This window comes from Lonchura striata, chromosome 15 (genome assembly GCF_050655825.1).
Source record: "Lonchura striata isolate lonStrDom1 chromosome 15, ASM5065582v1, whole genome shotgun sequence".
Classification (NCBI taxonomy): Eukaryota; Metazoa; Chordata; class Aves; order Passeriformes; family Estrildidae; genus Lonchura; species Lonchura striata.
In genome coordinates this window covers 13,510,152-13,522,808 of record NC_140717.1, presented here as the reverse complement: position 1 = coordinate 13,522,808, position 12,657 = coordinate 13,510,152, and the positions used below count along the sequence as shown (strand labels likewise).

Below are 12,657 nucleotides of genomic sequence, written 5' to 3'. Positions count from 1 at the left end.
AATGGAATTCCCTGAATATCACATGCCAAGGTGATATTTTCTTTTCAGCTTTGCTCTGACTGCATGAAGTGCAATTAGCCAGAGGTTCTTGAGACACCAGCCTGAAATGTCTTTTTTCCAGAGCAAAGCAGGTTTATTTTGAATAGAAATGAGTAATTTAGTCAGCTCATGACACAGAAAGAAGGGTTCCAGCTGATGGAAAAGTCATAATCCAAAGGCCAAGGAAACTGCCCCCCATCCTAAACATTCTGTTGTGGGAGACAAAAGATAAAAATCTGTTTTGTTGGAAAGTTACAGCAGTTGTGAGAAAGGGGAGCTGTTAAATACATTCAGGTCCCTGCAGCTGTGGGAACAGAGGAGCCACAAGGTGCTGTTCCTTGAACAAGCCACATTTATCTTCAGCAGCTTTAAGAGTCACCTGGAATTACATCACTGAGAGCTTCTGTGCATGGAGCAAAGAGCACAAAAAATGGAGTGTCAGATGTGAGCCACAAATAAAGGAAAGGCTCTCCTCACTGGTTATGGATTTAATGTGATCATCAGTCATGAAAGCACATGGAGATTTGGAAGTGCTTTCATCAGAGAAAGACTCAAACTTTCTACAGTGAAATTACGAGGTAATTATAATCCTTTCAGAGCCTGTCAAGCCATTTTACCCCTTGAACTTAGCTGAGAATGTTAAATTGAGACAATTAAATATCAGCCTGGTCCCAGAACCCTCAATCTCTGTTCAAAGCCTCTACAAACATCCCTTAGAAGGGAACACTAAACCACCACAACTGCTGCATTCTTCCCCAACAACACCTCACCAAGCTCAGCTTTTCTATGAAGTGTAGTTTATTACAAGGAGTTTATTACATTACTATTAAGGAATAGTATTTAGACAGTTATCTTAATGGAATATTTTACAAATCATACAGAGAAAAGCAAACACAAGGTTGTTTAAATTCATGACAAGAAGTTACATTGTTAAGCTGTTAGCAACAGTGCAGGGCTGTAAACGAGCAATCAAGTTTTGGAACTTGCAGTTCAGAAGGAGATGGTAAAAATACCAGACAAGCAAAAACATTTTTTAGGATTTCTTGTACTCGATTCTTTCTACCTTCACATCATCTCCAATTAGTTGATAGACATATGTAACTACTGTAGAAGCCTGGATGTCCATCAGCACAAATGAAGGAATGATGTTGCTGGAAAGAGAGGAAAAAATTCATAGTGATTGTGTCTACAACCCCCTTAGTGTTTTGCCCCTATTCAGCAGAAATCACTTCAAGAAAAATGGGAATTAATTCTATAAGTACAGCACATGAGATCTGAGGCTGTGAGCATTTCATGTTTCAGTCCAGGAGACTGAGCAAGTACAGCTGTGTAAGTTATACAACTCTAACTATCCTCTCCCTGATATTTAAATATTAACCCTTAAAGAGTTTGTAGTCAGTTTTGTTACAAAAACAAAACAAACAAACAAAAAAAAAAACCAAAAAAAAAACCAAGCCAAAAAAATCCCCCCAATATTCACTTACTTCTCTAAGGCATGGTAGGCTCCTGTAGCTGATCCTGGGTTGATATAGAATTTATTTTCGTGTTCAAATGCCTCAAATTTGTGTGTGTGTCCCGAAATGAGGATGTCCACATCAAACTGCCTCTGGAGCAGTGCCAGGCTGGCCATGTCACCCCAGGGGATCACCTGATGGCCATGAATCAGCCCAATTTTGAACTGTCCAACAGTCACAACTTTCTGCTCAGGATAATTCAGGTTCTAAAAATAAAGAAAATAAACCCAGATTAGATAGATTTATATTTAAACCCAACCCTATTGCAACACCCAGAAGGGGAGAACTGAGGAACTCATTCCACCACTTTTACTTGAACGAACTCCAAATGTAAAAAACGTAAAAGATACCCCAAAAAAACCAGACACTACCTCATCAAAGTCCCCTCTGACAACATGGACATCCCCAGCCAGGGTCTTGAGGTAGTCATAGGTGTCCTTGGTGCAGAGGTTCCCTGTGCACAGGATGTGTTGGATCTTGCCAGGCACCAGCAGCTTTTTGAACTTGGCCGGGAGGCTGTTGCAGCGATGGGGGATGTGGAGGTCGCCCAGCACCAGCACCAACTTCAGGGGAGAGAGGGGACAGACAGGGGTTAGGGACAGCCAGCCCTGCAGTGTCCTCTGCAGTGTCCCCTGCAGTGCCACAGCTCGGCACTGGCACCCAAAGCTGCTGCAGTAAGGATGGAGTGGTGATGGGATTCTGTTCCACGGGGCTTTGCCAGGCTGTGAGCTGAGGGGGCTGTACAAACACAGGTCTGTAAAATTGTTTGTGGTTTCCTGCTGCAAGCCAGCAGTGCGAGGTGACACATTCCTGTTGTGTTACCTGATGTGTTTTACACAAATTTGGCAGTTACCATAAACCACCCCACTGTTTTTTTCTAACACATTTCGCACACAGACCTGGCTAAACTGCAGCCACTCCTCTTAAAAAAAATTCTTCATCCAAGCTTCTCTCCCCTTACTTTAAAAAAAAACCCAAAATATTTTTAAAAAGCGGCAAATTTGTAATATGCGTTAATAGCTGACCAGAAGACAGAGTGTTCAGAGTTTTCATGGTAGAAACCACTGAAAAAACTGAATAAGGCTAAAAAATAATAACAAAATACAAAAAAGAAGCCAACCAGGTCACTGCACAGTGCTCCTGTCACCACTTGTGTACGTTTATAGTTTCAGATGCCAGAATAAAAATGTAGTGGGGGGCTTCAAAATTAAGGATTGAGATGATGCAAGGCCATGGCTTAACAGCACAGGCTTTAAATCTGCAAATAAAGCAACAAGGCAAGCAACACAGGGCAAATTAATTGTGCAAAAAGGGCATGAGAAGCTTTATAAAGCAGGGAATGTTACTGCACTGCTCTGGGAAAACTCTGGATCTGGAGACAGCCCTAAGAACTCAAAGAATGGCCCCAAATTAAAGAGATTTTTATCTTCTACTTCACGTGAGTGAGGCAGTTCCTAAAATGACACCCTCAAATGTGTTTGTAAAGGACACAGCCCAGATTTACTTCTAGGAACAAATATAACTAGGCTAGAAAATTGTGTTTTTAAAGATTTATTTTTCCTCATGGGTTTTTAGGCCATGCAGTTACCTCCAGATAACACTCCTCAAGAAGGCAGAGGGAGCTTGGATAGTATTTTTGATTGGTTTAGGGCTTTTTTTTAGATTAAGAACATCTCAGTGCCACCATCAAACCCATCTGGAGACAGATGGTTGAAAGTATTGGTAATGCAATAAAAAAGCTTTTTAATCAATGAGTGACCAATACAAAATGAAACCAGGAGAGGAAAAAAAAAAAGACATTTATGATGGTCTTTGAAGAGTAACAAGTGAGTAACAGTGATTTGGATTAATAAATGTCAAAAGACAGATTGTCTAACTGCTCCCTAAGGGACTTAAATGTGCAGTACCAGTGATGTATTTGATGTTTAATAAAATTATCCTGCCACTCACACAGCCCAGCGAGGCAGCAGTGTGTGCTCTCAGCACAGACATCCCCTCTGCTGACAAAATGCCAGCCCCACACTTCCCCAAAATCCACATTTCAGCTCCCATTCATTACAGAGAAGCTCGGCAAGCTGCAGTAAGCAAACCCAACGAGCAGCACCCCAGGGTTTAACCACCACAGGCATCTAGAGCTTAAAGCAGTGGTGAAAAATGATAAAACACCTGGATTTTTGGGGGTGATCTGGGTCGGCCAGCAGCCCCTGAATTCACCTGAGCCACCTGGCAGTGACACGGAGGAACACGAACGAGCCCTTACCACGGGTGTTAGAGCCAAGGAGTGACTTACTCTGTGCCCAGCCTGATTGGAATGAAGGAGTTGATTGCAGGGGATGAGAAACAGGGCGGAACATGATCAATGTTAAACGAGAGGAAGCAACAGAAGAGAAAACACAGCCAAATGAACGGGCAAATAATAATTAATGAATTGTCGATGTTATGAAAGAAGCGTTAAATAATTTTTTTTTTCCAAAAAATTAATGCGATCACGACAAAATTAATACAAATTCTAAACGGAGCTCCTGCAGCCGCGGCCCGGCCCTCACCCGCCCGGGCGCCTCGCCTCAGCTGGGCACCGCCCTCCCGCCCGCTCTCCCCCAGCCCGGCCGGCTCGGGCCCGGCTGCCGTGGCCGTGCCGGGGGTCCCGGTGTGCCCGGGAATCCCGGGAATCCCGGGAGGGTGCCCCGCTCTCACCATCGCGCCCGCTCCGCTCCGGCCCTCACGGAACCCGCCCGGCGCCGCCCCCGCTACGGCGCCCGCGAAGGGACAACAAGCTCCGAGCGCGGCCGGGCCGCGCTCCGCTGGCTGCGTTCTTATAGCGAGAAACGAGAATTGTCCGCGAAACGAGCGATAACGACCACAGAGAGTGTGATAATTTATTTCAGAGTTGAGCAAGCTCCGTGGTCTCCCACAAACCAGGCACCCCAACTATCAATTATTTTTACTATTTACGCATTTTAGGAAACAAAAGAATTGGTGTCCGTTGGCTGTAAGTTACATAGGTGTCTTATTAATTAGTATTCCACAGGTAATGGTTCTCTTGCTTCCCGTGCTAATCAGTGCCATGTTCGGCCCTTCTTTAGGGTCGGGGGCGTTTCCTGGCTCTGTCCCTGAGCTGGTGGTGCCAGGGCAGCTCCGATCTCTGCTCTGGGACAGGGACAGGACCCAGGGAACGGCTGGAGCTGTGCAAGGGGGGTTTAGGCTGGAGATCAGGGAAGGTTCTGGGCACTGCCCAGGCTGCCCAGGGAATGGGCACGGCCCCGAGGCTGCCAGAGCTCCAGGAGCGCTTGGACAAAGCTCTCAGGGACAGCCTGGGATTGTTGGGGTGTCTGTGCAGGGCCAGGGGGTTGGGCTGAAGATCCCTGCGGGTAACTCGGGACAACCCCCAGTTCCGTAATTCAATCCCCAATTCCGCAGGAATTCCATAATTCCGCAGTAATCCCACACAAACCCCTCATCCGGGGCCCCGCCCCGCGGCGCTTCCCGCCCTCCGCGGCCGTGAGGGGAGTGGGGGGGCGGCCATGAAGTGCGTGATCGGGGGCGCGCAGCTCCGAGGTACCGGGAGCGCGGCACGGGCGGGATCGGTGCGGGACACCGGGAACACGGCACCCGGCACGGGCGGGATCGGTGCGGGACACCGGGAACGCGGCAGGGTTCGGGCGTGCAGGGTGTGCGGACACCCCCGGCAGACGCCGTGGCCCGGCTCCGCTCCCCCCGGGCGCCGCCACGGGCCCAGCTCGGCTCCGGCCGCGCCGCTCTGTGGGGAAAGCCTCTGCTGGGCTCCGCTGCGTCCTTAGCGTTCCATCTCTCCTTGTTCTCAAGCTTTCCGTCTGCTAAATGCCATTTCTAGCCCCCGCGGTAGAGTTGTGTCTGATCGATTTAATTTGTGGTTAACTCCAGGTGCTGCAAAGGGACGCGCGACACCCGAGGTGCCTCATCAGAGGCAGCTGTCCAAAACTTTGAGGGTTCGGATGATTAAAATTTTAATTAAAAAGTAACAGTTTGCACCATCCATTTTCTTTTAAATGTATAACAAATTTGTAATGCTTCCTCTTGGATTACTCTGGAGAAGGTGCGGTACCACCTTTTTATTTTAATTTGGAATGCATATTGCAGTGTTTTCTTTCCCTGGCAGTGTTTGGAAGAGCAATACATGCCATAGCACGGATTAGTGATGAATTTTGGTTTGACCCCGTAGAAAAAGGTGTAAGTGAAGTTTATCTATTCTAATTTAAGAATCTTTATTATAAGCCCAGTATTTATACTACTGGATATTGTGGTTTTGTACAGGTACCTTTCAGTCCATCACATTCTCAGCTCCCTCCACTTTCAATATGGACAAATGCCATATTTTCTGTGATTTTAATTATACAGATTGCATAATGGAAGATTTCATTCTTACTCTGCCCCGAGATCCTTTGATTTTTTAATTGTCCAGGACATCTGGATTAATGTCACGAGGTTCAGTTCTTTTGTCACAGGTCACAAGGTTTGAGTTTTGTACCACACAGGAGCTGCCTCTAAAAACAACATGTTTTGTACTGTTGTGACTCAACAGGAAAAACACATCCATTAATGCCTCTGATTAATCAAACACCATTTCCAGCAGAATTAGCGTTTTCTCCAGAGGTTTCTTAGTTAAAAGTGATCAGCTCTCCTTGGCTCACTGGGAGGATGGAAAATCACAAGGGGAGATATTTGGTTTTATACCTGGAGAATTTTTGGGGTGTGAGTGGTGTCTTTGCTCATCTGTTCCTCAAATGTCTCAAACACAAGCTGAGCTCTGGGTGTTTGGGTAACTCAATTATTTTTATTTTTAAAATACTATCAGATAAAAATATATATTTAAATTTTTTAAATCATTTTGAGATGTAAATTTCCAGGTTTGCTGGTGGCACTGAAGCCCACCGGAGGCTCTTTTTAAAGGGTTCAAGTTTTGAGTTAATAAATTGTTTTACTTCTGTTCCCTCAGTGGTTGGATTCAGTGATGTTGGAGGTCTTTTCCAACCCTAATGACTCTGTGATTCCATTTCCAGCTTGCCTTAAGATCAGTGAATTCCTCGAGGTCAGCATATGCATGTGTGTTCTTCTCATCCATGTTTTTCCAGCATTACTGCTGGACAGCTGTGTCCCAGCCCTGCCAGAAGGAGAAGCAGTTATCCCTCCCCTGTAAATTGATAATTAAGGTACATTTTAGCGAGTTGTTACACACAGCAGCAAATTAACCCAATTTCCAGCTGCAATTATCATGGGTGAGGATCAGCCTGGGCTCTCCCAGTGTCCCCAGAGCAGTTTGGGGAAGCCTTAAGAGCAGCAGCTTGAGATAAACCAGGGTAGAAACCCAGGGAAATTATATTTATTGCAAACCTGCTCAGGGAGTAACCTCTGCACTGATTTTTTGGATTTTATTTTTTTTTTCCAGTCAGTTCTCCCTGTGTTTAGATGTGTGAATGTGCTGGAAAGGAATGTAGAGAAATGCAGCATCTCCACCAGCCCCAGTGAGCACCACATCACCTTTCAGCTGCTCTGCAGGCACGGTAAGGGCACAGGGCAGTTTAGAACCACAACAATTAATGTCATTATCAACACAGGTCTGTCATCCTCAGCCCAGCAGGACTGGGAATGTTCATCAGCATCAGTCTTTGCAAAATTCCTGAGTAAACATCATCTCCCCCCACAGAGCTGAGCTGTGCTGCAGGCAGTGGTTTGTATTATCAATAATCCAGCTGGGGTTACTGATTTAGGATAATACATTGAATTAGGTCTGCAGACAGAAGGGCAGAGATCTGTAGGGTTTGTGTTCTGCATTCCACTCCCATTTATGTTATTTTACCAGTTAATTTCTGAGGTTATTTCACGCCGAGCATTTGTTGGTTTATTTCTTGGGGATCCTTAAAAAACTCAGATGCTGTCCAGCACAGCTAATGGGATGGAGGGAGGCTAAGATGGCACGTGGACTCCTTTTCCTGCTTGTGGTGTTATTTCCATATAGCTGGACTAAGTCAATTGGTTACTTCCTCTATTGAACAATAAATATTAAAAAAAAAAAAAAACTAAACTAAAATTACAGCCAAGAACTGATTTTGTTTCATTCCCTTCATACTCAGGTGTTGTAAAAACCTATAACCTGACATTTCAGGAGTGTGATCCCTTGCAGGCTGTTTTTGCAAAGCACATGTGTCCAAACATTCTTAAAGTCCACTACAGGTAAAAAACACAGAATTTTTTTTTTTTTTAGTTTTACTTTCTAATGTAACAAATGCTCAATAGTCATAGATAGAAATATTTTAGTGTTGAATGACATTTTATAGGCTGCTGGCTGATGTGATGATCCACTTCCCAACCAGTCAGGAAGAAATAACCTTGTCAGTAACTCCAATGAAAGTTTGTTTCAAGAGTTACACTGAGGAAGACACTGGTAAGGAAATTCAAAACGTGAACCAATACTTGGGCTTTTAACTTTTTGTTTTTGAGGTGAACTCCAGGAATAATAATTGTCACGACATAAATGTGGGATGAATTTTATGGCCGAATGACATTTTTAACAGAACATTATAGAGAGAGATTTAAACTCGTGCTGCCACCCGCTGGTTTTAATAAATTAAATAAATTTAAATAAATTGAAACATCTTCCTGGTGTCAGTGGCAGATCTCAGACTGAGCAGCCAATTGAAATAAATTATGCCACTTGCTGTAGGCTTTGAAAGAGGTAATTACCGTGCTGCAAGAGCAGCAGCCTGGCAACTGCCAGGAAAAAGGGGATAATTTTATGTTTTAAAAAGAACTCTTTAAATCTGAACACCACAATTATAGAATTGATATCATTAGAGAGTGTATTTTAGTCTAAGGACAGCACAGAGTGTCAGCAAGCCCTGCACTGTTATGCCATGGTCACATCTCCAGGAGGTAGAAAATGAGCTGGGGATTCTTGGGGTGTGACTCAAACTAATTTTGAAGATGTAATTGTGGTTTTGAAGTAGAGGTTCTTGTGTATCATATAATAAAGAGATGCTTTCCATACTTGTTGTGACTAAAGCTGAGGAGAATGACCTGGGAAGAGCCCAGAGCTGGGAACTGGGCTGAGAACAGGCTTAAGAGAAGGATCAGGTGGCAGAAACTGGCTGGAGCAAAACAGGGCAGAAATGCCTGAGAATAGAGATTGCATTTTGAATTACACATTTGGTGACTTTAGAAACATTCACTTACCAGGACTATTGTAAGAAAAAAAGTGAAAAAAGCTACAATTGTAGAGCTACCGAGGGCTCAGTGAGGGAAGGGAGTGGGGCAGAGAGGTGCTGTGCTCTGGTGAATCTCCCTGCCTGCAGCACCTCTGTGCTTTGAACGCCTCCCCTGCCATGGCCTGGGGGTTCCACTGGAGTCAAACCCTCTGCTCACCCCTGCTGGGCCACAGCTGCAGGTGTGTGACAAACACCCCCTGCCACAGCCACACGGAGCTTCTTACAGGAGCCTGTTTGAACTCTGGGAGATAAAGCAGAGAGCAGAGAAAGGGAAGAGTGGGAATAGCCTGGAGCACTTCCTCAGCAGCCTGGCCTGGCTGGGGAGTTTCTCTGAGCTCTCCGGGACTGTCACACGCCAGGAAATCGCCCTCTCACTTTCTCTTCACACACCCATTGAGAGCCACGGAGTAATCTCATGGTAGCAAAAAAACTGAATACCTGAAACTGAACAGCCAATTTCCTGTTGCCACTTTCCTGTGTCAGGAAAAGATTGTAATTTAAAACAAAGAGCCTCTGTCCACCTCCATTGTGCTCTGGTGATTGGCAGTAATTTTGATTAAGCTCTTCAAGTCACGCTTCATTTTGGGCTTCCCATCCATGCAACAATAGGCAGCTGGGAATATTATTTGTGATGGATGCCTGTGGAAGAAGCAGATCTGCAAGAACAGCAGCAGGTGTTAGGTTAGATCACACTGCAGAACATGGAATAGGTTCTGTTGAAATCCATTCAAATCTACACAATGCAAATAAATTGACGATTTTACTTCTAGTATGCATATAAGCTAAATATTTATTACTTTTGACTACTATAAAACCACAACTATTTGTTCAAAGAATGCTTGTGTAAAAACCTCAGGGTTACAATCACAGCTTTGTTGAGTTCAAACTTCACTGCTGTGAGTCCCTGACTTTGTTGTTATCCCAAACAGACTTTTCAAGGACAATGCTTACTGAGATACAGCTCAGCCCAGAGGAATTTGACTACTTTCAAGTCGGAGTAGATTCTGAAGTGACATTTTGCCTTAAAGAATTGAGGGTAAAGTAAGAATTTGTCTGGGAAGAAAACCTATTTCCCATTAATTTGCCTGACTGGGCCAGGACAACACAGGATGGTCCCTGTGGAATGGCCCTGGGTTGGTGCCCCACCAGCCCTCCTGACAGCAGCAGGGTTTCACCACCTGGCTGAGGCTTAGCTTTAAACCCCAGGATCCTGTGAAGGCAAATAAAACACTTCTGAAACAGAGATGAGGTTTCTGTGCTGGACAGACACAGCACAGCTGCCCCAGGGAAAGCATCGTGACCAGGGAAGTTCTCCATGCAGAACCTCCTCTGGCAAAGCTCTGGCAGGGAAGGACAGAAATTATTCTTAGAAGCAGCAGACTTTTCTCCTCTTTTTGCCAGTTAACAGCAGCTGGGATAAACTTATATTCCAATATCAGTGTTTGGGTTTAACAAGCACTTCACCCCCACCCTTCTCTGCAGGGCCTGCTGGCGTTTTCTGAAGCCACGAGCGTTCCCGTGTCCATCCACTTCGACAGATGTGGGAAGTACGTGTGGGACCTGCCCTGGCTGGGGCCCTGCAGTCACCACGGAACTGCAGATCAGGGCAGATTCTCACTTCAAACGCAAAGCCATTTCTAACCTGCAGCCTGGATCTGTAATTCCATATAAACACTGAACCCAGGCGTGGCACGAGCTCCAGGTGTATAAATTACCATGACACCTGAGACTCTCAGTCCCCTGCAGGCAATGATTTATTTATTTAGCACTTTAAAGAGCCATTATGTTTTCTGAATAAACAGAATTTTAACAATTAGATATTTAATGCTATCATTTGACTCTTGACACTGCACAGCATTTGCTGATTGGAGCAGTGAGATCTGTAACAGGAGCCCCTCTCTCATTCCTCAGTAGCAAATACAGATTTTCAGCTTTTCAGAGGGGGTGCTTTTTAATTCCATAGATGGAATCACAGTATCTGTTAATTCCCTGTGCTGTTTGGTCTCATTACTTGTGTTTAGACCCATTGCTTTCAGCATTGAGGACCTGCTGCTGGAGGCCAGCTTTATCCTGGCTACCTTGTGTGAGGCTGAGAAGGAGGCAGCTTCCCCAGAGCCTGCCTGCTGCCCACGGCCCTGGGACAGGTAATGGGGGCTGAGGGGGCAGGTAGCCTTAAGAGAGTGAAAAACTCAGGTTTTCACAGGAAAACTGAACTACAGAGGTTCAGGAACATCTCAGCAGCACAACCGCAATAAGGGGGTGGAAGAGAGAATGTTCTGTACAAGCTGCTGCTTTCCCATCTCCTCAGGGTCTGGGTGCAGCAGGAGGGAAGATGCTGAGTCTCCCCATTAGCTGTAATCTTTTTACAAACAGAAAATAAGGATATTCCAATGAAACACAAAGACAGCTACTAACCTGCCCTACTCTGTCCAATCCAGCTCAAGGACTGGCATGGATAAATCTGACCAGGCCTCCATGGATGGAACCAGCAACGCAGCCACAGCTGCTTCCAAAAAGCCACAGCAGAAGGGAAACACTCCAAACATGGACCCTGCAAAACCCCAGAGTGCTTTGGCAAAACAAGAGGTAAAAAATATTCCCAGAGGCATGGAGAGGGATGTGCCAGGCAGAGCAGGAGCAGCCACGGCAGAGGCAGTGGGCGGAGAGGCCACAGAGGCTCCTTATGCCAAGGTGAGGGAACTCCCCATGGTGCCAGCAGTGGAACCCCACAGCTGCTGTTTGGCTGAGCACCCCCACGTGCTCTGGGGGTTCCAGTGGGATCAGCTGTCCCAGCAGCATAGCTGGAAAACCCCAGCGCTGCTGGGAACACTCCTGGGGGCAGGTGGGTTTCACTGGGAAATGCTGCTGGCTGAGAAAGATCGTAAAGTGGTAAAAGCTTCACAAATAATTAATGCCCAAATTCTGTATCACAGCTTCTTACCTGTACAAATATTGCATTTTCCAGTTCCACTCCTTATTCTTTGGAGCTGTCTCTTACAAGGAGAAGGAGGCCATTGGTGACACCTTCCAGAGCTTGGTGACAGCCAGTGACACTGAGGAGGACTCGGGTGCCTTGCAGAGCTCCCCAGTTCTGTAGTGCAGGGCTTGGGGTCCAAGGACAGACAGTGGGGAGTGCCCAGGAGGGAGGGCAGGGCAGGCCCAGCCTTTGTCACTGGTGCTGCGACCCAGCAGCACAGAACGTTCTGGAACTGCCAGTGCTCTTGGAATGGCACAGATTTAGGTCACGATTAACTCCGTTGAGGTTTGTGTGTTCTGCAGGAACTGCTGGGGGGGGGGTTCTGCTCTCAGAACAGGGGCTCAGTTTGAATTCAAACTCTGTTACCACATCAGGCAAATGAAGCCGCTGTTCTGGTTAAGGGTGCTGGAAAAATAACCCAACCATGCCCTCTGTCACAGCCAAACCCAGCCCAGCTGCAGGAGAATTCAGGTTTTTACAGACTCTAGAACCAGCCTTTAACTGAAAACCAAAGCTGTCGCAAAATGCATTTTAAAAAATAAAGGTTTGTGTTTCAGACTTGCATTATTCTTTGTCTTCCCCGTGTCTCTCCTACAACACCAGGGGCAGTGCAGTATTTCCAATGTCACACTGGGATACAACACTGAAATTCCCAGGTAATTAAAGGATCCCTATCTGTCTGCCAGACTGCTGCAGAAGGCATTGGGTGTCACTCAGGTGAGGATCTGAGAGCAGTGCAGGGAGGTCACAGTGACAGCCTGGCCCCTGGCTGGTCCCTCTGTGCCACCAACCACGTCCCCACATGAACAAACAGAGGGTTTGTAGGCAACTTGAGTTTAAGAAACACATTTTAGTATAAATACTATATTTATTAAATATCTTTACAATT

General features: G+C 45.9%; 2 protein-coding genes across 10 annotated transcripts; one reads left to right on the top strand and one right to left on the bottom strand.

Moving 5' to 3' along the window:
• Positions 1 to 107: 107 nt before the first annotated feature.
• Positions 108 to 4,296, bottom strand: VPS29 (VPS29 retromer complex component). Its single transcript, XM_021544624.4, has 4 exons — positions 4,248 to 4,296; positions 1,925 to 2,116; positions 1,524 to 1,759; positions 108 to 1,190 (listed from the first exon to the last, which is right to left on the bottom strand). Exons 1-4 carry the CDS (start codon positions 4,248 to 4,250, stop codon positions 1,073 to 1,075), a joined length of 549 nt encoding a protein of 182 aa, XP_021400299.1. The 5' UTR covers positions 4,251 to 4,296; the 3' UTR covers positions 108 to 1,072.
• A 126-nt stretch (positions 4,297 to 4,422) lies between these two features.
• Positions 4,423 to 12,326, top strand: RAD9B (RAD9 checkpoint clamp component B). 9 transcript variants are annotated; one of them, XM_085592756.1, is made up of 11 exons: positions 5,063 to 5,108; positions 5,689 to 5,759; positions 6,590 to 6,739; positions 6,976 to 7,090; positions 7,661 to 7,760; positions 7,865 to 7,971; positions 9,721 to 9,827; positions 10,274 to 10,338; positions 10,813 to 10,935; positions 11,230 to 11,377; positions 11,757 to 12,326. In XM_085592756.1, exons 1-11 carry the CDS (start codon positions 5,075 to 5,077, stop codon positions 11,886 to 11,888), a joined length of 1,152 nt encoding a protein of 383 aa, XP_085448882.1. In that variant the 5' UTR covers positions 5,063 to 5,074; the 3' UTR covers positions 11,889 to 12,326. The 9 variants fall into 9 exon arrangements, with proteins under 9 accessions (XP_085448880.1, XP_085448882.1, XP_085448881.1 ...); XM_085592755.1 differs by having other exon boundaries at positions 11,230 to 11,482; XM_085592754.1 differs by lacking the exon at positions 5,063 to 5,108 and adding an exon at positions 4,423 to 4,542 and having other exon boundaries at positions 5,689 to 5,757; positions 11,230 to 12,326.
• Positions 12,327 to 12,657: the final 331 nt, after the last annotated feature.